The sequence below is a fragment of the Papio anubis genome, chromosome 7 (genome assembly GCF_008728515.1).
Source record: "Papio anubis isolate 15944 chromosome 7, Panubis1.0, whole genome shotgun sequence".
NCBI classification, from domain to species: Eukaryota; Metazoa; Chordata; class Mammalia; order Primates; family Cercopithecidae; genus Papio; species Papio anubis.
The window spans coordinates 67,427,030-67,451,454 of record NC_044982.1 but is presented as its reverse complement, the minus strand read 5'-3'; the positions used below and the strand labels follow the sequence as shown (position 1 = coordinate 67,451,454).

At 42.0% G+C, this 24,425-nt stretch overlaps 1 protein-coding gene and 1 pseudogene across 1 annotated transcript in view; one reads left to right on the top strand and one right to left on the bottom strand.

Moving 5' to 3' along the window:
• SEC23A (Sec23 homolog A, COPII coat complex component) overlaps nucleotides 1-18,558 on the bottom strand; it is a 72,107-nt gene extending 53,549 nt beyond the window's left edge. Inside the window, exons 1-7 of the mRNA XM_009211444.2 lie at nucleotides 18,442-18,558; nucleotides 10,444-10,685; nucleotides 7,960-8,017; nucleotides 7,348-7,434; nucleotides 6,309-6,545; nucleotides 1,514-1,593; nucleotides 337-481 (exon numbers count right to left, since the gene is read on the bottom strand). Of these exons, the coding sequence (XP_009209708.1) occupies nucleotides 337-481; nucleotides 1,514-1,593; nucleotides 6,309-6,545; nucleotides 7,348-7,434; nucleotides 7,960-8,017; nucleotides 10,444-10,664 (828 nt within the window). The 5' untranslated portion in view covers nucleotides 10,665-10,685; nucleotides 18,442-18,558. The remainder of the gene's footprint in view (nucleotides 1-336; nucleotides 482-1,513; nucleotides 1,594-6,308; nucleotides 6,546-7,347; nucleotides 7,435-7,959; nucleotides 8,018-10,443; nucleotides 10,686-18,441) is intronic.
• A 4,067-nt stretch (nucleotides 18,559-22,625) lies between these two features.
• LOC116275655 lies at nucleotides 22,626-24,425 on the top strand (annotated as a pseudogene).

Below are 24,425 nucleotides of genomic sequence, written 5' to 3'. Positions count from 1 at the left end.
GTCAGAAGTATAGGTGACAACCTACTACTTGTGACTGGCAGTGAAGTGGGGGGCAGTCTTATGGGACTGAGACCTCAATCTGTGAGATGTGATGTTATCTCCAGTTAGACAGTGTCAGAATTGAACTGAATTACAGGACACCCAGCTGGTATTGAAGGCAGAACTGTTTTGTTGGTATGTGAGGGAAAACCACAGAAGTATTCTTTGTTGATGCTGAGTGAGAAAACAGGGAGGAAAAAAAGCACTTTGGTTCTTCCTATATCCTTACAGTTACACACACACACACACACACACACACACACACTTTACATTCCAAAACAAAACCATCTTCCCTACCTCCAGCAGTCCTACAGCTATGGAAAGTGCCACTCCGGAGGAACGCAAAGGTCTCTTTCCCTGTGGTACAGGCCAAGGGTCTCGCTGGAGTTCTCCCAGAAGATCTGTGAGATTCATGTCTATTTTCTGTACTGGTTGTAAGAATCTGAGAAACAAAATTAAATAAAAAGTCATTTATAAATGTTTATGGGTGAGAGTTCAAGAAACAAATTTCACTTTCCTAAAAATAGAAAACAATACTCTGAACACACAGCAGACCAATGGTTCTCAAACTTTCGTGTACATGAGAACCAGCTGGAGGGCTTATTTTAACACATATTGCTAGATCCCAGTTCTAAAGTTTGTTTCAGTAGGTGTGGACTGGAGCCCAAGAATTTGCATTTCAAACACATTCCTAGGTGACACTTGATGATATCAGCTCCAGAAACCACATTTTGAGTACAACTACAATAAACTTAACACTCAAACCAAGTACTACTTCAGGATTTCATCTTTCACTTACTAGTCTAGTCAGTTTTAGGTTACTGAAATAATTATGAGAAAATACATCAACTCAATTTTAGTAATACTACCTCTGATTAAAAAGCTTAGGGGAAAAAGCTAGCAGGGCGTGGTGGCTCACGACTGTAATCCCAGCACTTTGGGAGGCCGAGAAGGGAGGATCACAAGGGCAGGAGATCAAGATGGTGAAAGTCCGTATCCACTAAAAAAACAAAAATTAGCCAGGCATGGTGGTGCATGCCTGTAATCCAGCTACTCGAGAGGCTGAGGCAGGAGAACTGCTTGAACCTGGGAGGCGGAAGTTGCAGTGAGCCAAGATCGTGCCACTGCACTCCGGAAACCTTACAGGAAAAAGCTACCTCTAAAGCTAAGAAGAAAAAATAAAAACCTTGGCTGCCCTAAACCCACACAAAAACAAGTTTTTTCCAAAGTTCAAAATAAAAAATAAGGAAAATAACAAAACTAAAGTAACTCCTTACATTGTTACAACAAAAAACAAACCATTTTAATGGCATGATTTTGCCTCAGTTCTTTAAAAAGTATGTTAATACAATTTACTTATATTCCTAAAAATATTTAACAATATAGTATCACTGAATGTCTATGTTCAAGGGTATGGAATGTTTAAAATACCTACAGAAATGGTCAAATTCTCTTCATCATATTTAATTATTACCTGTTGGAAGGAGGTGGCTGCTGTACCTGAGGACCACGTGTTGCTTGAGTAACTGGTACTTTAGAGAGCCCCAGCATTTCCTGTAAAGAGATTACTTGTACAATATTCATTTAATTACTTTTACAAAGATTAATCAACTATTTATCATGTATAAAATGCAGTGCTAGACATTAGAAACACAAAAATAAAAAATACAAGGTCTCCTTCCTCAGAAAACAAAGAGTCCAGTGGGAGAGATTATCAAGAAAACAATAACACAAAATAATCACCATGAGAGAGCAAAGCACAAGGTGTTATACAACCAAAGAGGAAGCATATTAGCTCAGAAACACTTTATTTCTAATTAACAGTCAAAATAAATTGTTGTGTAACTTAAATGTCCATACTTCTTAATTTATATTCATTCATCCCTTTCAGCAAACTATATCATAAGCACCTGCTATGTGGCAGGAATATAATGGTAAAAACTAACTAGTCCCTTCCCTCATGGAAATTAAAATCCAGAAACAGAAATCAATCAAATCAACAGATAAATAAATATAAAATTGCAACAGTAATAAGTGTTATGACATGGGGAGTTTTAAGGTTCACATACTTTGTGTATATATACATCTTCATTTTCTAACATAATTTATAACCAAACTGCCACCTTTGTTTTGAATTTCAGTATGTGCACAATTTCTCTCCAGACAAATGAAAATGTTATACTAAATTTTTCTTGAATCTAGAAATGCTTGGTCATGAGGTACTGGAGTTATAAAACTGTGTAACAGAAAATCGAAGTCTAAAGATGTACAAAGATAAAATTAGTGAACTAATCCTGCAATATTTCCTATACTGTTAGCGGAAACAACAACTCTTTACTAAGAACTTAACATATTCCATATTCTATGCTAAAACCTTTATATATACTATTTCCTCAAAAAACAATAATGAAATAGATTTCTTCTTAATTTCGACTTTACAAAAGAAAATTGACAATCAAAAAGACTAAGTAATTTTTCTGAAGTTACACAACCAGTAAGTAACAAAGCAAGATTTTAAATCCAGGTTTTTCTACAAAGCCCTATTAAGGGTTTACACCCTACTGACAATTCTCATATTTAGTACTAATAACCTGGCAAAACAGGTACTGTTTATTCCTTTCTATGAAGGATGAGATAATTAGAAAAGACATAAACCCAAGATCATACAACTAGAAGAGTTTAAAATTTGAATTCAGGACTATTTGGAGAGCAAAGACCAGGCTCTTTTCAACGAGATAGATAGGGAAAGAAAATAAAAATGTTTCAGTGGAGGAAAAAAAAAATTAGTCTGCAGGCATTCGCTTGCCTATTGAAAAAAGAAGATGTGGCCAGGTGTGGTGAATCACGCCTGTAATCCCAGTATTTTGGGAGGCCGAGGCGGGTGGATCACCTGAGGTCAGGAGTTTGAGACCAGTCTGGCCAACATGGTGAAACCCCATCTCTACTAAAACTACAAAAATTAGGGCCAGGCGCAATGGTTCACGCCTAATCCCAGCGCTTTGGGAGGTCATGGTGGGTAAATCACGAGGTCAAGGAGTTCAAGACTAGCCTTGGTTAACATGGTGAAGCACCATCTCTAATAAAAATACAAAAATTAGTCAGGCATGGTGGTGTGCTCCTGTAATCCCAGCTATCTGGGAGGCTGAGGCAGGAGAATCTCTCGAACCCAGGAGGCTGAGGTTGCCATGAGCTGAGATCATGCCACTGCACTCCAGCTGGTGTGACAGAGTGAGACTCCATCTCAGACAAACAAACTAAAAAAAGCTAGGCTGGCCTCGGTGGCTCACGCCTGTAATCCCAGCATTTTGGGACACCGAGGCAGGGGGATCACCTGAGCTCAGGAATTCAAGACCAACCTGGCCAACATGGCGAAACCTTGTCTGTACTAAAAAATACAACAATTGGTCAGGCGCAGTGGCTCACACCTATAATCCCAGCACTTTGGGAGGCTGAGGCAGGCGGATCATGAGGTCAGCAGATCAAGACCATCCTGGCCAACACGGTGAAACCTCGTCTCTACCAAAAATACAGAAAAAAAAATTAGCCAGGTATGGTGGCACATGCCTGTAGTCCCAGCTACTCAGGAGGCTGAGGCAGGAGAATTGCTTGAACTCAGGAGGCAGAGACTGCAAGATCATGCCACTGCACTCCAGCCTAGATGACAGAGCAAGACTCTGCATCAAAAAAAAAGAAAAAAGGAAGATGTTTTACGTGCTTCACATGTATTACATAATTTAAGTAAAAGGGACTCTACAATCAGAACAGTAAACCATTCTAAATAAATTCATAATTTAATAATAACATTAATAGTAGCAAACACTTAAATGTATAATTCACTTAATTCTCATGACTACACTATAAGGTAAATACTATTACTATCTCTATTTTACAAATGAAAAAAACTAAAGCACAGAGATTTAAACTGGTTCACTTTCTCTCCTGTCTCACGGAAACATGATTCTCCTCTCCGCTTCCTGTGCTCCTGAAGGAATCCCCACTATGTCTTCCTAAACCTCACTTTCCTCATCTCACTCTTACTTTCACTCACCCTCTTTAGTCTCTTTCCTTTCTCCTTCCTCCTAAAGTACATCTCTTTAACTCGGTTCTCTCTCAAATTCCCATGCTATCTACTCCTTCATTACTTTCAACAACAAACCTCTTAAAAGAACAAACTTCAGGCTGAGCGCGGTGGCTCACACCTGTAGTCCCAGCACGCTGGGAGGCCGAGGAAGGCAGATATACTGAGGTCAGGAGTTCAAGACCAGCGCGGCCAATATAGTGAAACCACGTCTCTACAAAATTACCAAAATTAGCCGGGCATGATAGTGGATGCCAGTAGTCCCAGCTACTCAAGAGGCTGAGGCAGGAGAATCGCTTGAACCTGGGAGGCGGAGAGTGCAGTAAGCCAAGATCGTGGCATGCACCCCAGCCTGGGCGACAGAGCGAGACTCTATCTCAAAAAAAAAAGAACAAACTTCAACTTTCTCTACCTTCTCAAATCTTATTCACTACTCATTGACTAACACATTTATTACTCATTATCCTCCCCATTTAAGCCTGCAAATTCCCTTAGTATGTTCTCTAAGTTAACTCTGTAGCACCACTACCTCAGTCTGCCAAGTTTCAAATTAGACTCACCTTCAAAAATCTCTTCCTTCCTTCTTCATTTTGGTCTACCTGGAAGCCTCTGAAGTCTGATTTTACATCTGTCAACTTTATGCCAGGCTTCTCTATCATTTTCTAGGGTAACTGTTCTCAACTAGGAGTTGCACCAGAATTACTTAGAAAGTTTTTTCAAAGTACCTACATGAACAATCTTATATTATATATATAAGGTATATATACCAACCATCTCCCAATACAAATAGACATTCACTTATTACTCTCTTACGGACTATCAAAATCTCTGGGCAGAAAAAAAGATGTTCAGCCGAGCAGATGATCCTAGCATGCTACACATAACTCCTTTGCCTTGGAAGAGAAAGCTTCAATTTGTCCCAGTGATAAAAACCACTAAAATACATATGCAACCATAGTTCATAAACTAAAAATTGTCCAGTCTCAAAATAACTCCCCTCGCCAAACATACTAAAAGTATTTAGTTCCTAAGTGAAACATTAAGAAGCAAAAGCTCTCTCCTCAGCAGCCACCAAGGTGATCAGTTCTTATGAGGAACTGGGGTGAGGCCCTCCCTTCATCAGGTGACTAGCACTGTGTCGGGCAGCACCAGCCCTGCACTCGCCCACACCATGGCCTCCATCTCAAGTTCTTCTGCATCTAATTGGACCTCATTCTGCATGACAATGAGGTGACCATCACAGTGGATTAGATCAATGCTCTTGTTAAACCAGCTGATATAAATGTTGAACCTTTCTGGCCTGGCTTGTTTGCAAAGGACTGGCCAATGTCAACATCAGGAGCTTCATCTGCAATGTAGGGGCTGGTGGACCTGCTCCAACAGTTGGTGCTGCACCAGCAGGAGGTCCTGCCCCCACCACTGCTGCTGCCCCAGCTGAGGAAAAGAAAGTGGAAAGAAAGAAAGAAGAACCTGAGGAGTATGATGATGACATGGACTTTGGTCTTTTTTTTTTTTGGAGACGAGTCTCGCTCTGTTCCCCAGGCAGGAGTGCAGTGGCGTGATCTCAGCTCACTGCAAGCTCCGCCTCCCGGGTTCACGCCATTCTCCTGCCTCAGCCTCCTGAGCAGCTGGGACTACAGGCACCCGCCACCACGCCCGGCTAATTTTTTTGTCTTTTTGGTAGCCACGGGGTTTCACCGTGTTAGCCAGGATGGTCTCCATCTCCTGACCTTGTGATCCGCCCGCCTTGGCCTCCTAAAGTGCTGGGATTACAGGCATGAGCCACTGCACCCAGCCGACTTTGGTCTTTTTGACTAACTCTTTTATAACATGTTCAATAAAAAAGCTGAACTCTTAAGAAAAAAAAAAAAGAAACAAGCTAATATTCTGCGGTTGCTCTTCTTAGCCTTCAGCATGACTCTTCATAAGCCCTTCAAATCTCTAGTAAAAGACCTTTGGTTTGACTTTAAATTTTAAAGATACAGTTAAAAGTGAAGGGTCTTTAATCTGTATAACAATTTAAGGTACGTGAAAAGAATACTGAGGCCAGCACTGAATTTAAAGCCTTTGTTATAATACCATTATATAGTTTTTCATAATAAAAATTTGTCCTAGAAACATACAGAAAGCATTTATAAACATCAATAGAGTAATGTTCAGATAGGTGAAAACTACCATTCTTGTTGTTTACCTGCAGTTGTTTGGCTGACAAATCTTTTGTTCCTCTGAAGACATAGCTTTTTGAAATGCCTTCACATCCAAGTTCATGAACCTGAACCATTCTCCCAAAAGTAATAAGTCCAACCAAAGCTGTAGGTGGTAAAAGACTTAATGACATCTGCATGGATTCTTTCAGGGCTTGTAAATCTTCATCTTCCATGCAAGTATCAACCACATAGAGGAATATCAAAGGCATCTGAGGACCACGCTTTTAAAAAATTCACCAAAAAGAAAAAATATATAGTTTAAAGCACAATATACAAGACAGTCAACAGGGAATTAATTGAATAACGGAAACAAAAGTATCCTAGTAAAGCCATTTCAGAAATGAAATAGGTTATTTCTACTGTCATGGAGAGAGATCTAAGACATATTATCAGGTGAAAAAGTAAGAAGAACATTAGGTATAGTTACACAGAGGGGACTTTCACTTTCCATTTTATTTAACTCAGGCATAAGGTTTCATTTGACTCTTATAAAATAATTAGTAAACCTGAAAACTAGCCAGGCTGGACAAATTATTAAATGGTCCAAGTGAATCATAACTGTTTTCTCTAAAACATTCATAAAATATATTACTTCCACACTTAAACATGCAAACAACTATGTTAGGTATTCAGAAAGAGAATAAAAATGATTTCCCTAAGAAGGATCAATGCAAGATTATTTTCATTAACTAGACCTGGGGGATACATTAGCCAACTCCAGCATCATATTGACTAAGTATTTGTTAACTGAATTTCCAACTACAAAGCAAGATTGATACTTTATTGTTTACTGATCTACTCAGTATAGTAAATCACACCACCCTACCCAGTATCTTAGCCACCCATCAAATAACTACAACATAGGAATTACCCTGCTCAAACTGACCTCAACGGTTTACCTTTGAAATGTTCCATCGAATCAATGTGAGAATTAAGCATGATTGCTTCCAAATTATCACAATTTAACAATTATTTCAGTATAAATTTTAAAACTTTCTTAAATATTTGTTCTTATGTTCTTACCAGAACTACATATTCAATGCTAGAAAACTGAGGTAAAAGTTCAGCAGGCTGATTCAGTTCAGATATACCAGCATAACTAGGTGGAAACTACAAATAGAAAAAAAAAAACAAAAATGTTTAACAAATTATAGGCTAGAAAGATTAATAAAATTTTAAACTGAAAGCATTTCCTGATCATTTAATTATTTTTAAAAAGGCATTTTCATTAAATGAGAAATAATTATTTGTATCTTTTTTTAAATATGCATTTTTCTACATGACTAGTATTTTGGCATTAACATCTGCAATGGATGTTTTATGTTTTTTTTTGAGACGGAGTCTTGCTCTGTCACCCACACTGGAGTGCAGTGGCGCGATCTCGGCTCACTGCAAGCTCCGCCTCCCAGGTTCACGCCATTCTCCTGCCTCAGCCTCCCTAGTAGCTGGGACTATAGGCGCCTGCCACCAAGCCTGGCAAACTTTTTTTGTATTTTTAGTAGAGACAGGGTTTCACTGTGTTAGCCAGGAGGGTCTCGATCTCCTGACCTCGTGATCCACCTGCCTTGGCCTCCCAAAGTGCTGGGATTACAGGCATGAGCCAACGCACCTGGCATGCAATGGATGTTTTCTTACCTGATTCCTTTGGTAACAAAAGTTGCAAGCCCAAAGTTTTGCTCGATAATCCACTTGACTGTTTTAAAAAAAGAAAAGATACATCGGTTCATATTTCAGTTCAATTTTACAAAAATCCAAATTTCAATAAAATTAATTTCTTCCTAAAACATGAACATATTCAAATTGAAAGTAAAAGTAACTCTTAAAAGCCATGTAGTTTTAGACACTACCAATATCTAATTCATACTTTTAACATATACAAGTTTACCTAAATGGTGAATATAACTTTTAACATACAGTAAATATTCACTGGGTGCAGTAGCTCGCACCTGTAATCTCAGCACTTTGGGAGGCTGAGGAGGCAGATGGCTTGAGTCCAAGAGTTCAAGACCAGCTTGGGCAATATGGTGAAACCCCATCTTTACAAAAAATACAATCATCCAGGCATGGTGGCGCATGACTGTAGTCCTAGCTACTCAGGGGGCTTAGGTGGGAGGATCATCTGAGCCCAGGTGGTCAAAGATACAGTGAACCAGAATCACGACACTGCACTCCAGTCTAAGTAACAAGAGTGAAACCATCTCAAAAATATATATACACACACATATACAGTAATATCAATAAAATTAAAATAATCCTATTTTTTTTCTTCAAGTGACTTCAGTAACATCTACACTCAGACCTAAAAAACATATATTCAGGTCAAAAATATATTTACTGAATGCCTAATAAGTACCAATCATTATTTTAGGTGCTGGTGATACAAGAAAAAGAGAACTGCTCTCATGGAGTTTACATTCTAGAAAAGACAGACAGACAAAAGACAAGCAGATGCACAAACAAGAAAATACGTTTTGTTTTTTTTTTTTTGAGACAGGGTCTCGTTCTATTGCCCAGGCTGCAGTACAATGGTAGAATCATAGCTCCCTGCAGCATTGAACTCCTGGCTCAAGTGTTTCTCCCATCTTCAGCCTCCCAAGTAGCTAGGACTACAGGCACACCCAGCATATATACATTAAAAAAAAAAAATACACACACACACACACACACACATATATTTTCTTTTTTTTTCCCCTGTAGAAATGGGGTCTTGCTTTGCTGCCCAGGCAATCCTCCCACCATGGCCTCCCAAAGCACTGGGATTACAGGCGTGAGCTACTCCGCCCAGCCGAAAATACTTTTACATAGTAATAACAGATTAAACAAAACAAAGCAGAATGTAAGAATGTGTTTAAGAGGGTTGCTTTAAAAAACAGCCTTCTTAAATAGACAACTAAAGTATGACCAGAATGAAAAGGAACCAATCACAAGAAAATCTGGAGACAGAAGAATCCAGGCAGAATGCACAGCTACTATACCAGTGTCGAGGCAGGAATAAGTTTGGTATGTTCAAGAATCAGAAAGAGGGTAACAGGGTTAAGGTATTATGTAGATAACAATAAAGAAAATGGATAATACCAGATGAAGGCAGAAATATATACAGAGGCTAGATCATACAAGGCTTTACAGATCTTGATAAGTGGTTTGGATTTCTCATTCCAAAAATAAGAAGCTACTTCTGGAAGATTTTAATAATCAGATTTTCATTCATAAAACTCTAGCTTCTGGATGGAGAACAGACTGCTGAAAGACAAGAATAGAAACAGGGAGAGCAGGTAGGAGGATATTGAAATTGCCCAGGAAAAAAGATGGTGGTATCTTGAAGCAGGGTATACTACCAGAGATGGAATAAGAGGCTGTAAGAGACAGAATCTGTAACGTTCTAAGGTAGATCACCCAGATTTGCTAGTGGATTGGCTGGGGGAGAGGGAATGGAAAGAGAAGTAAGAGATGATTCCTGAGACTTTGGCTTAAGCAACAGAAGTCACAACATTTTTGGAACATCATGTCACTCAATCATGACACTTTTTTTTTTTTTTTGAGGCGGAGTCTCACTCTGTCGCCCATGCTGGAGTGCAGAGGCATGATCTCAGCTCACTGCAACCTCCACCTCTCAGGTTCAAGCAATTCTCTGTCTCAGCCTCCTGAACAGCTGGAACTACAGGCACATGCCACCACACCCAGCTAAGTTTTGTATTTAGCAGAGACGGGGTTCCACCATATTGGTCAGGCTGGTCTCAAACTCCTGACTTCAGGTGATCCACCACCTCGGCTTCCCAAAATGCTGGGATTACAGGCATGAGATACCATGCCCAGCCAATTATGACTTATCTAATAACACAAGATGGGTTGATACATATCCAGCACTACTATTCAGAAGACACTGATGGGATCTAACAGTTTTTATAGTGACACTCTTACATTTGGTCTCTTTATATTATCAATTCACTACAACTAGAATGATCCCAAAATTTTACAGCTCTCTGGATTTTTCTGACTGTCCTAATTTGAAAAAATTACTATGAACAAAAACAAAGGGATTTTTATAAAAATATGCAAAAAAAAAAACCCTGCATTTTAAAATCTCATTGCCACATTAGTTTCTCTATATATTTTACTTACCATAAAGGATTCAAAACTGCACGGCAAGTGGTCCTACTACACAGAACAGGCTCATATTGAATAGGTGGTAAGTCAGGTCTCTCTTTCAGTGGTGTAAACAGGGCTGCCACAGGAACAACCATTCTTGTAGCTTCCAGTCGACTTGATGGCCAAACATTCCAACTAAATCGGACTCCATCTCGTTCTTCATTTTGTTGAATGAATTCCAAATAGGTTGTCATTGTGGAGTTTGATTCTTATTTCTGCATCGAAATTTTAAAATATTTTAAAATCCAGGATCCTCTTAAGAAGTTTCAAAGTAAGTATGTTTTCCCCCTATTCAGCAATATTAACACATTAGAAATCAGGACTGGCTGGGCACGGTGGCTCACACTTGTAATCCCAGCACTTTGGGAGGCCGAGACGGGTGGATCACCTGAGGTCGGGAGTTGGAGACCAGCATGACCAACAAGAAGAAACCCCATCTCTACTAAAAATACAAAATTAGCCAGGCATGGTGGCATATGCCTGTAATCCCAGCTACTCGGGAGGCTGAGGCAGGAGAATCTCTTGAATCCTGGAGGCAGAGTTTGTGGTGAGCCGAGATCGTGCCATTGCACTCCAGCCTAGGCAACAAAAGCAAAAGTCCATCTCAAAAAAAAAGAAAAAAAAAAATCAGGACAAAATGAAAATATTTATCTCGGAAAAAAATTAGCAAGCAACTTGTAACAAAATAATTAATGGCTCTACCCAATGACCAATGTCCATGAGGCCCAATAAGAGGTATTTAACACTTTCCTATTCACTCTGAAAGGTGATGGCAAAAAATAGTGTCTTATTTCTTTAAGGGTATATAGCAAAGAAATGCAAAAATGGGGGGAAACCTAGATCCTATGTTTTCCATATCAATTTTGAAAGTTACATGAATTCATATAAACAGATTTCAAAATTATAAAGTTCTAAAACTCACATGGTTTCTATCTAAAAAATAACAAGTTTCCACTAAACTTTATAGAAGAGAAAGTTTAATAGTATATAACAAAGGCCGGGTGTGGTGGCTCACACCTGTAATCACAGCACTTTGGGAGGCCGAGGCGGGTGGATCACGAGGTCAGGAGATCGAGACCATCCTGGCTAACACAGTGAAACCCCGTCTCTACGAAAAATACAAAAAAATTAGCCGGGCGTGGTGACGGCTGCCTGTAGTCCCAGCTACTCAGGAGGCTGAGGGAGGAGAATGGCGTGAACCCGGAAGGCAGAGCTTGCAGTGAGCCAAGATCGCACCACTGCACTCCAGCCTGGGCAATAGAGTGAGACTCTGTCTCAAAAAAAAAAAAAAAAAAAAAACAAAACAAAACAAAAAAACAAGCAGGAGATACCTCTACAGAATAGATAACATTAAAAAAAAAAAAGTATATAACAAAAATATTTTCCTAAAACTGGGCACTTCTGCTTTGGACAGGTAATTTTCTTATTGTGCAAGTACAGACTATTTGTGACACAATAAATAAAATGCTTGATAAGTGCTGTTCCCCCAATTCCCCCAATTATATATCATTTAGACTCCTCTGCAGAAACTTACTTCAGAATATTTTGAACATTCCAAATTATGACAGCATTTTAAACTCCAATTTGAGATACAAAATTTCAGTATAATAATCTAAGTTTACTAACCAGGGGAAGAGGATGCACTCTGGGAAGGGTCCAGTATCAAAAGACAGCTCCATTTTTACTGTCTAAATGCCTAGATAGGATGCCAGCTTTCCTACATAGGCAACAGCTCTATATCATGCTCTCAAACTGCAACAGTGGTTAGTCATGGAAGGAAGCTGAAGAATTTAAAGGTGTGGGATGACAAAAGACATTCAAGTGTTATGTAGCAGACATGAAGGAGGTCAAGTTGAAAGAAGTGAACTGTGAACCTAGGGTGCCTGGAAAACCCAATATGGATGTTTAAAGTTGCTAAGAACAATAGTGGGACGAGAAACTGATGCTAAAATTAAAGTGAAGAAAGAAGAGATATTATTTAGGGGGAAAAAGCTAGATATAACAATTTTAATTTTAGAAAATCTTTCAAATAAATTTTGATAAAACAAATGACAGAAATTGAAGCTTAACAAATCTAAGCATTCCAAGCAGTTAAGAACTTTCTCTTCTTTAAACAAGAAAACAAAAATTAAAGAAAACACTGTATTTCCTCCAATCATGCCAGAATCTTGGAGACAGCTAGAAAATCTTACGCTAATCAAAAAAGATTGTGGATTTTTCAAAGGCACATAAAGGGTAAAGAGAAATCCCAAGACTAAACTTGTTTAGAAAAGACTATTTTGGGCCGGGCGCGGTGGCTCAAGCCTGTAATCCCAGCACTGAGGTGGTTGGATCACATGAGATCAAGAGTTCAAGACCAGTCTGGTCAACATGGCAAAACCCCGTCTCTACTAAAAATACAAAAAAAAAATTAGCTGGGCTCGGTGGCATGCACCTGTAATCCCAGCTACTCAGGAGGCTGAGGAGGAGAAATCGCTTGAACTGGGGAGGAAGAGGTTGCGGTGAGCCAAGATCACACCACTGCACTCCAGCTTGGGCGACACAGCAAGACTCCATCTCAAAAAAAAAAAAAAACTATTTTGAAGGTAAATATAGAAGACAGCTTCGAGAAGGGTGGTATGAGCTTTCAAGGAAAAGTGTTGAAAGATAATGATAAAACAAAGGTGTGGGGTATTCTGAGGAGAGTTAGAAGATGTCAAACCCCACTGTAACACAGGTGGCAATAAAGAAAAAACAACCAGGATGTGGAGGTGAGGGGGGAATTAGAAATCCAGTTTTTAGCAACAGCTTCCACTGATATGAATATAAGTTCTAAGACTATGCAAACCTCTTCCACATTTATTATACACAACATAAGGCAAATAAAATTGTGTTTACTACTTAATTGCTCCTATAATTTAAGATGCATGTATACACCTACTATGTACTCACAAAAATTAAAAATAAAAAATAAAAAATTTTAAGGCCAGGCACAGTGGCTCACACCTGTAATCCTAGCACTTTGGGAGGCTGAGGCCGGCGGATCACTTGAGGTAGCAGTTCAAGACCAGCCTGGCCAACATGGTGAAACCCCATCTCTACTAAAAATACAAAAATTAGCTGAGCTGGCGGTGGATACCTATAATACCAGCTACTCAGGAGGCAGGAGAATCACTTGAACCCAGGAGGTGGAAGTTGCAATGAGCAGAGATCGTGCTCTAGCCTGGACGACAAAGTGAGACTCCTTCTCAAATTTAAAAAAAAAAAAAATTAATAAAATAAAAAGAAATCAGAACAGGGATGACTACATTTGACAAAATAAGTCATAAGAAATCTAGTGTAGTTAAGAAAAAATAAAAATTCTAATGTGTCATAACAAAAAAATAAAATGCATCTAAAACACATCTGCAAAAGGCATTAAAATAGCTAAAACACAAAACAAAAAGTGTTTTGAATGACTGTTTTCTCAATTCTCCCAAGGCTAGTACATAACTAGTACTTACGTATTATACAGATATTTTCTCAAAAATGTATGAAGTAAACCCATCACTTTATATAAAACAACTGATAGTATATTTTGCCAATGATAAAAATTTGAGCTTTCAAGCAAATATTAAATTTTGGGTTTTTTTTTTTTTTTTTTTTTTTTGAAACGGAGTCTCACTCTGTTGCCAGGATGGAGTGCGGTGGGGCAATCTCAGCTCCCTGCAACCTCTGCCTCTGCCTCCCAGGTTGAAGCAATTCCCCTGCCTGAGCCTCCCGAGGAGCTGGGACTACAGGCGCGTGCCACGACAACCAGCTAATTTTTTGTATTTTCAGTAGAGACGGGGTTTCACCATGTTGGCTGGGATAGTCTCCATCATCTGACCTCGTGATCTGCCTGCCTCGGCCTCCCAAAGTGCTGGGATTACACGCGTGAGCCCTACCGCTCCCCGTCATTAAATTGTTTTAAAACTTGTGCCTGCTACCATAAGCTTGACAAGTTCCTAATATGTGAAGATTTTTCTGATGAGCTCAGTGTTGGTATTAATCTAATTTGTTTGATAGCATATAACGAAATGTATTAACATTTAGAAGATATATATTACTCAGTGAAGCAACATCTTCCAAACGGTCAGTTTGTGATGCTAAAATATCATGCAAGAGTAGATGGTCCGTTCAAAGTGCAGAGTAGGCCAATGAGTTTGAAGGTAACAAAGTTCAAAAAGTTCACTCCTAAGCTTTCAGATTCCACACTGCAATTAACCTTTTTTTTTTTTTTTTTCTTGAGACGGAGTCTCGCTCTGTCACCCAGACTGGAGTGTAGTGGCGCTATCTCGGCTCACTGCAAGCTCCGCCTCCTGGGTTCACGCCATTCTCCTGCCTCTGCCTCCCAAGTAGCTGGTACTACAGGCACCCGCCATCACGCCCAGCTAATTTTTTTTGGTTTTGTTTGTTTGTTTGTTTTGTTTTTGAGACGGAGTCTCACTCTGTTGCCCAGGCTGGAGTGCAGTGGCCGGATCTCAGACCACTGCAAGCTCCGCCTCCCGGGTTTACACCGTTCTCCTGCCTCAGCCTCCCGAGTAGCTGGGACTACAGGCGCCCGCCACCTCGCCCGGCTAGTTTTTTGTATTTTGTAGTAGAGACGGGGTTTCACCATGTTAGCCAGGATGGTCTCGATCTCCTGACCTTGTGATCCGCCCGTGTCGGCCTCCCAAAGTGCTGGGATTACAGGCGTGAGCCACCGCGCCCAGCCTTAACCCTTTATTTTCTTAATTAATCCTTCATACAATTCAACCAAAACAATGTATCACAATGAACTGCAGAAACAGATGTGAAAACCCACCTGTCCTCTGTTTAGCCTTTTTTTTTTTTTTTCTCTTTGGATACTCAATAATGTTTAAGTTAAGGGTTCTGAAAACAACTGCCTTAGGACCATGAGGAAACCACACTACAAAAGGTTCCAGGAGTCTTAGCAGGAAGACATTCACACACAGACAATAGCCAGGTTTAACTTTCAACTGGTTAACAGGGTGGATTGTATCTCTACATCCTTACTTCTTAAGACATACTAAGTATCACCTTAGTGAAATTTGGGCACAGCTCCCCTTCTCTTCTTCACATTTTTTCCTCTCAATCTCCCTGCTCTAAGATCAATTTGCTTGCTAAATCACATCTATTATACTTCTTACATTCCCACTTTCCAGCAGTAGTTTGAAAAAAGTCCTGTTTCTTAATTGGTCCAATTACTTGGCTATGCACAACACTTCCCTGACTTCCCTCACCTTTCCATTGTAGTAGTCATGCAATCTTAAAATCACGAATTCAAGGACAAAGTTTGCTAGGCTTAGTCCCATGTCCAACAATGGCATATCTGAAATAAAGTCCTTTTACAAGCCAACTTTTCTTTTCTTTTCTTTTCTTTTCTTCTTTTGAGACAGAGTTTTGCTCTTGTTGCCCAGGCTGGAGTGCAATGGCACGATCTCGGCTCACCGCAAACTCCACCTCCTGGTTTCAAGCAATTCTCCTGCCTCAGCCTCCTGAGTAGCTGGGATTACAGGCATGAGCCACCACACGCGGCTAATTTTTGTATTTTTAGTAGAGATGGGGTTTCTCCACGTTGGTCATGCTGGTCTCGAACTCCCGACCTCAGGTGATCCACCCTCTTCCGCCTCCCAAAGTACTGGGATTACAGGTGTGAGCCAACGGGCCCAGCCACAAGCTAGCTTTTCATAAAATGATATTATTTGATAAGCACTCTCTCCCCTAATACTAACAGGTTTGCATAAAAGTATTAAACCAAAGAAATTCCACACACTATATTAGAATGCAGACTTAGCATACTAGTCTCTTTTATTTTTGAGATGGAGTCTCACTCTACCACCCAGGTTGGAGTGCGGTGGCGCCATTTCGGCTCACGGCAACCTCTACCTCCCGGGTTCAGGCGATTCTCCCGCCTCATCCTCCCGAGTAGCTGGGATTACAGGCGCGAGCTACTATGCCCGGCTAATTTTTCTATTTTTAATAGGGATGGGGTTTCACCTTGTTGGCTAGGCTGGTCTTGAACTCCTGACCTCAGGTGATCCGCCCGCCTCGGCCTCCAAAAGTGCTGGGATTACAGGCATAAGCCGCGGCGCCCAGCCACTAGTCTTTTTTTTTTTTTAAGTGATACAAAACACAAAAGACTATTCTAAAGAAATGTCCGATTTCAGTACAATATACTTTAGTTACATAATTTTATCATAATAGAGCTAAAAGCTAAGAAGCAAACCATTATGTCACTTTAACCTAGTATATCAAATATGTGCCCAAGTAGTATTTTAAAAGACTTCCCTGGCCAAGCGCTGTGGCTCACGCCTGTAATCCCACCACTTTCGGAGGCCGAGGCGGGTGGATCAGGAGGTCATGAGATCGAGACCAGCCTGGCCAATATGGTTAAACTCCGTCTCTACTAAAAATACAAAAATTAGCCAGGCGTGGTGGCGGGCGCCTGTTAGTCCCAGCTACTAGGGAGGCTGAGGCAGGAGAACAGCTTGAACCTGAGAGGCGGAGCTTGCAGTGAGCTGAGATCCTTCAACTGCACTCCAGCCTGGGTGACAGGGAGAGACTCCATCTCAAACAAACAAACCAAAAAGACTTTCCCTATGATAGTTTCTCATATTCTAATTTAAGCCCTTTTATTCATACCTAATTGAAAATTTACTTGCCAAGTAAATTTGAGTTCCTTCCAATTAGATGTATTTGTTAGTAGCCAATTAAATTTGTCTCCTACTTTTCACTTGTAAAATCCTCAATGAACTGTCTTCTTATGATCTTGGACAATTTAACCTCTCTGAATCCTCTGTTTTTCTCATCAGCAAGATAAGAGACTTGGACTAGAAAACCACAAGATCCCATCTAACTCTAAAATTCTGTAAATCAGGCCCGGCGTGGTGGCTCACGCTTGTAATCTCAGCACTTTGGGAGGCCGAGATGAACGGATCACGAGGTCAGGAGATCGAGACCATCCTGGCTAACACAGTGAAACCCTGTCTCTACTAAAAATACAAAAAAAGCCAGGCGTGGTGGCAGGCGCCTGCAGTCCCAGCTACTCGGGAGGCTGAGGCAGGAGAATGGCATGAACCCGGGAAGGTGGAGGTTGCAGTGAGCCGACATCAGGCCACTTCTGAAATGATATTCATTCACTACCAGAGGAGGAAAAGAAGGAAAACTTAACATGCACTTATATTTTAATCTAAAACCTTTTTAAATCAAGTTAATTTGGCTAGTTATCCATGGCTTTGGAGGGTAGAGGTTGAGGGAGTTCACGTGAAAACGAAAATTCCACATACCCCCTCCAGTGATTGATGTAGATTTACTATTACTTTCCTCAGGTACTACCTTTACCACCAAATCGGGAAACACTACTTGCCTTAGAAAGAAAGCCCAATGGGATAGGATTGGTCCTGCTGGAAAACTCAACTCTTTGTAATCAAAACCTAAGGCATTATCTTTACCTAGCTCTTTTCCCCTTTAACCCCTTTAACTTCCAAGGCTGAATTACGGGTGACGTAGTTAATTGGGTTCAAAGTCTAGGACACTCCAGATCTGGCAAGGAGTGAAACAGAAAGTCCAAGGGCCCAGAGGCGATGATGGGCTTGGGTGGAGGTGGGTGGAGCAGGAGGTGGGGGTGGGTGGCCCAGGAGGTGGGAGTGGGTGCTGGGCGAGATGCTCCAACCACCGTTTTCCACACGACTCCCATCTTTCCACCGAATCCTGGGGAGCTAGAGGAGGAGCCCGGGCCCCCGGCCCCGGCAGAGCCAAGTGGGTGAGAGGGTGGCAAGCTCAGCGCTCAACGCTCCCCGCGCCGGACTGGGCCTCAGGCTCCGACACACCTCGCGGGCCCGAGGGCACCGAGAGGGCAGAGCCGGGACCACCCCAGGACCCCAGCCGCCAGCCCGCCGCCGCCAGCCCGCCCCCGCTTTCCGCTGCGCACCTGACGTCCCCCAGGAGCGGAGACGAGGCGGCCCTTACCTCACTGTCCCCCTGCCGGACCCGTCGCAGCCTCCGCTTTGCAAAATCAGTCCTCTCCGCCCAGGAGGAGCAGTCCGTGGCACCGCAATCAGGGCTGGCGCCACCCCGCCCCGGGCCTCACCGAAGACCTCCGCCCGGCCAACATGGCTGGCGCCGCCTCTGCCACGTCAAGAGGAGGGGACGGGGCGTGAGGGCAGGAAGGGGGCAGGAAGGGGCGGGCGCAGAGTTACCCGGGCGGGCCACCGTCCCCTGAGCTTAATAACCGGAGGATTTGAGAAAGGCGCGCGGCGGGCGAAGGTACCGAGAGGGGAGAAGGGAGGAGAGGTAGCGGGGACCGAGCCAGAGGGGCGGAAGAACCCGGACAACCCAGGCAGCCGGGCGGCCGAGGGGCGTGGGACCGGGCACAGCGGGACCGGGAAAGGGAGCGGCGCCGGGGGAGCTCCTTCACCCCGCTCCGCAGAGCCACAGCGTATCCCACTACCTGCAGGTCGCAGAAGGAGTGGAGCACTGATGCCACTCGGACACCTTAACTTACCGAGAGAAATGGAGACGGCCTCCAGGACATCTTAAGGACCCTGGTTGATTCGGAGAATCACAAAAAAAATCTCTGAAAAAAGAGAGTTCATTCTTTCACTTAGTGCAACAAATATTTACTGAACACTTACTATGTGCCAGACACGATTGAGATGCTGGTGATATGATGTAGGCAAGGTAGGCCCAGATCCCTGGCCCGAAAGATTTCACGTACTATTTATGTATTCTAGTCAGCCTGTCTTTTCCTCCTACATTGCCTCTGCCACCTCTACTCTGTTTCCCCCCACCCCCAACACATACACACAGTACAATATTTGACTGATTCATCTTGATATATTCAATGTTTTTCTTTCCAAGAAAAAAGTTGAACAAAATGAGAAAGCAACAGACTGGTGAGACGTAAGAGCTTGGTGGTCTCAGACAACCCCATCCTTCAGTGAGAGGAATGGAATTAAGTGCCCATGGAATTAATTGCATATATGACAACACCTAAAATCCTGCAAAGTTTAGCCATATCCACATTTTATGGAATGGAAAAAAAGATCAAGTCCCTGTCCTTCAAAGCTCGTATTCATGATAAATAAGACAGCAGCACCAGGCTAGGCGCAGTGGCTCACGCCTATAATCCCAACACTGGGAGGCAGAGGCAGGCAGATCGCAAGGTCAGGAGTTCGAGACCATCCTGGCCAACATAGTGAAACCCCATCTCTACTAAAAATACAAAAATGAGACGGGTGTGGTGGCACGCTCCTGTAGTCCCAGCTACAGGCCAGCTACAGGCAGTGGCAGGAGAAATGCTGAGGCAGGAGAAATGCTTGAACCTGGGAGGCGGAGCTTGCAGTGAGCCAAGACCACGCCATTGCACTCCAGCCTGGGTGACAGAGTGAGACTCCATCTCAAAAAAAAAAAAAAAAAAAAAGATAGCAGCACCAAACATATATTTCCCTTTCTATGATGTGTGTATTAAAGTTGTTTTGGAAGGTGGAAGAGGATGAGTTTGCTTGTCAAATTGTAATACAATCCTAAAGAGGGCAATGGGAATCGAAAGCTAAAAATTAGTGTAGGCTTCCAAATAAAGTAGGTTCAGGGTGCTACCTTAATGAAGATTCTTGACAGCACACCAGGTGAACAGCAGGGGTAATGTTATAAAGGTGGAATAAGTACACCCACAAAAAGCAACAAGATCTAAGAATGAGTAGGGTAAAAAGACATAGATCTTAGTCCATTTAGGCTGCTAAAACAACATGCCCTCAACTGGGTAGCTCATAAACAACAGAAATTTATTTCTCACTGTTCTGGAGGCTGAAAAGTCCAGGATCAAGATGCCAACCGATGTGGTGTCCGGTGAGGACCTGCTTTCTGATTCATAGATGTCTAACTGTGTTCTCACATGGCAAAAGGGGCTGGCCAGCTCTCTGGGGTCTCTTTCACAAGGGTACTAATCCCATTCATGAGAGGCCAGCCCTCATGACCTATTAACCTCCCAAAGGCCCTACCTCCCTATACCTTAGCAGTTAGAATTTCAACCTATGAGTTTGGGGGGAGACAAATATTCAGACCTTAGCAACATTGCTGAGAAGATCCACAGAAATCCTAGAATTCAGTGAGGAATAAATCAAAGTATAGTACCTTTGGTAGTTTCATTCATTTCATGGTTTCCAGAAAGGCATCTTTAACATCCAGCTCAATTAAGTCTTTTTAAAAACTCATCATTCCGGGCCAGGCGCAGTGGCTCACACCAGTAATCCCAGCACTTCGGGAAGCCAAGGTGGGCAGATCACGAGGTCAGGAGATCAAGACCATCGTGGCTAACACGGTGAAACCCTGTCTCTACTAAAAATACAAAAAATTAGCTGGGCATGGTGGCGGGCGCCTGTAGTCCCAGCTACTCGTCCCAGCTACTTGGGAGGCTGAGGCAGGAGAATGGTGTGAACCCAGGAGGCGGAGCTTGCAGTGAGCCAAGATCGCCCCACTGCACTCCAGCCTGGACGACAGAGCGAGATTCCGTCTCAAAAAAAAAAAAACAAAACAAACAAAAACTAATTCCTTTGTTTTCAGTTGATCAAAGGTTTTGGTTCCCTATTACAATGAAATAGATGTTAGGATGCATAACAAACTCAGTTGCATCTGTCTTTATGTGCTTTAAGATGAATGACTAAGTCCAGGCACAGTGGTTCACGCCTGTAATCCCAGCACTTTGGGAGGCTGAAGCAGGTGAATCACAAGGTCAGGAGTTCTAGACCAGCCTGGCCAAGATGATGACACCCCGTCTCTACTAAAAATACAAAAATTAGCCGGTCGCAGTGGCAGGTGCCTGTAATCCCAGCTACTCAGGAGGCTGAGGCAGGAGAATCACTTGAATCCGGGAGCAAAGGTTGCAGTGAGCCGAGATCACGCCACTGCACTCCAGCCTGGGTGACAGAGCGAGATGCCGTCTCAAAAAAAGAAAAAAAAAAAAAAGATGAATGACTTTAATTCTTGGATATACTATCAGGATCAGGATCTACTGGACCCAACTTTAGCCTTTCAGGGTTCTTTTTTTGTCTTTGAGCTCTATTCTTAAGGATTGATATTTCATGATTTTTATTCCTTCATAGAAGTCTTCCAAACAACAAAGAGAAAATTTATTTTCTGAAAAAAATAGATATGGTGACTCACACCTGTAATCCTAGCAGTTTGGGAAGCTGAAGGGGGAGGATCCGTTGAGCCCAGGAGTTCAAGACCAGCCTGGGAAATGTGGTGAAAACCAATCTCTACCAAAAAAAAAAAAATAGAAAAATTAGCAGAGCATGGTAGTGTGCACCTTTAATCCCAGCTACTCAGGAGGCTGAGGTGGGAGAGTCACCTCAACCCGGGGAGGTCAAGGCTGCAGTGACCCGTGATGGCGCCATTGCACGACTGTGGCACTACCTGGGCAATAGAGTGAGATTCAGTCTCAAAAATAAAATACATAAAATTAAAAAATAGAATAAAACTCATTCTATTTGCAGTTCTCGTATAGGTCCATTGGACTCTTATAAATCTAGGACACATCATGGGATTTACTAATTTTTTTTTTTTTTGTATGTTGAAACATTCTGCTACTTCATCATCCATAGAATTATTTCATCCTTACTGATCAATTATTCCAAGCTATGCTTTAAAAAAGATGAAAGTCGTCGGGCGCAGTGGCTCACACCTGTAATCCCAATACTTTGGGAGGCCAAGGCAGGTGGATCACGAGGTCAAGAGATCGAGACCATCCTGGCCAACATGGTGAAACCCCATCTCTATTAAAAATATAAAAATTAGCTGGGCGTGGTGGTGGGCACCTGTAGTCCCACCTACTCGGGAGGCTGAGGCAGGAGAATTGCTTGAACCCGGGAGGTGGAGGTTGCAGTGAGCCGAGATGACGCCATTGCACTCCAGCCTGGGCGACACAGCAAGATGCTGTCCCAAAAAAAAAAAAAAAAAGATGAAAGTCAGGCCGGTGCGGTGGCTCACGCCTATTATTCCAGGGATTTCACCATGTTGGCCAGGCTGGTCTTGAACTTCTGGCCTCAAGTGATCCACCCACCTCAGCCTCCCAAAGTGCTGGGATTACAAGTGTGAGCCACCGCACCTGGCCTCTTCTTTTCTTTTTTAATAGGGATGGGGTCTTGCTATGTTGCCCAGGTTGGAATTGAACTCCTGGACTCAAGGGATCCTCCCACCTCGGCCTTTCAAAGTGTTGGGATTATAGGTATGAACCACCACACCTATAATTTTTTCTAGTATGCTGGTTACAAGGCTTCAACCTGAGGAAGAGTAGAAAGGGAATGGAATTTTTTTTTAAGTCCTGTGAAAGGAAGGTCAGAACATCTAAGACATTGTAAAAAATATAAAATCTCATATAAGCTCCCTTCAAAAGAAAGTCTTTTAAAAGCATATACTCCAAAGTTCACTACTTCCTCAAACTGGCATTTCTTAAAATGCCAGAGACTAAAAAGAGAGGGAAAGATCCTGTGGTCGAATAAAGACGTGTAGCCAAGAACATTTCTTAAAGATATTTGACCTTGCAACTTTTTTCCCAGGGACTATCTTGAGTCAAGTACTCTAAACACCCTATGAAAGACTTTGCCTTCTACCATTAAATATTAGTTAATACATAACAGCCAGTAATCTTCCCACTTCAGAACCCACAGATATTTCTAAACTGAGGTTCCAGCACTACAGTCAGTGAAGTATAATGTCAATTTCTTGGAATTGTAGATGTTAACCACCAGATGGAGCTTTCACTTCTACTTTTCCTTTTTAGGTTTACTCTGTTTTCCAGTATTGAAGCACTTGGAGTTTTTTTCTAACATGGATTCTCTTCCATTTGTTCAGATACTGACAGGTTAAAGCACTGGCCAACTATTTTTGGAGTAGTCACTTGAAAAAGCAATATTCAGATTCTTCTAATTTTTAATTTTCAGCATCAATAGCGTGTTAAAGTTATATTCATGGAATAACATCTGTCTGATCCTCTATTCTGCACACATAATGACTACAATTGTATTAAATATAATAAGGCTAATTAATAAGTCACATGGAAATTACACAATTGTAAACTCAAATAAGCCTTTGTGATCATTTAGTCTAATCCCCATGCATGACAAATGAATGTGAGGACAAGAGAAGTGGCACACTTAACAACACCCTAGGCCAGGGTGCTGATGCTCATTTAAAACCTACAACACTGGCTTTGCAGATACCGCCGCCAGGAGCCCTGTACTATCAACCATGGTGAACCCCACCGTGTTCTTTGACATCGTTGGGGTTCACCATGACGGCGAGCCCTTGGGCCGCATCTCCTTCAAGCAGTTTGCAGAAAAGCTTCCAAAGACAGCAGAAAACTCATGATCTGAGCACTGGAGAGAAGGGATTGGATTATAAGTGTTCCTTCTTTCACAGAATTATTCCAGGGTTTATGTGTCAGGATGGTGACTTCACACACCATAATGGCACTGGTGGCAAGTCTGTCTACAGGGAGAAATTTAATAACGAGAACTTCACCCTAAAACATACAGGTCCTGGCATCTTGTCCATGGCAAATGCTGGACCCATCGCAAACAGTTCCCAGTTTTTCATCTGCACTGCCAAGACTGAGTAGCTGGATGGCAAGCATGTGGTCTTTGGCAATGTGAAAGAAGGCATGAATATTGTGGAGGCCATGGAGCGCTTTGGGTCCAGTGGCAAGACCAGCAAAATCACCATTGCTGACTGTGGATAACTCTAGTAAGTTTGACGTGTTTTATCTTAACCACCAGACCATTCTGTCTGTAGCTCAGCAGAGCACTCCTCTACCCCATTTGCTCGCAGTATCCTATAATCTTTGTGCTCTCACTGCAGTTTCCTTTGAGCTCCATGTTTTCCTTGTTTCCATCCATGCCTAGCTGGATTGCAGAGTTAAGTTTATGATTATGAAATAAAAACTAAGTAACAAAAAA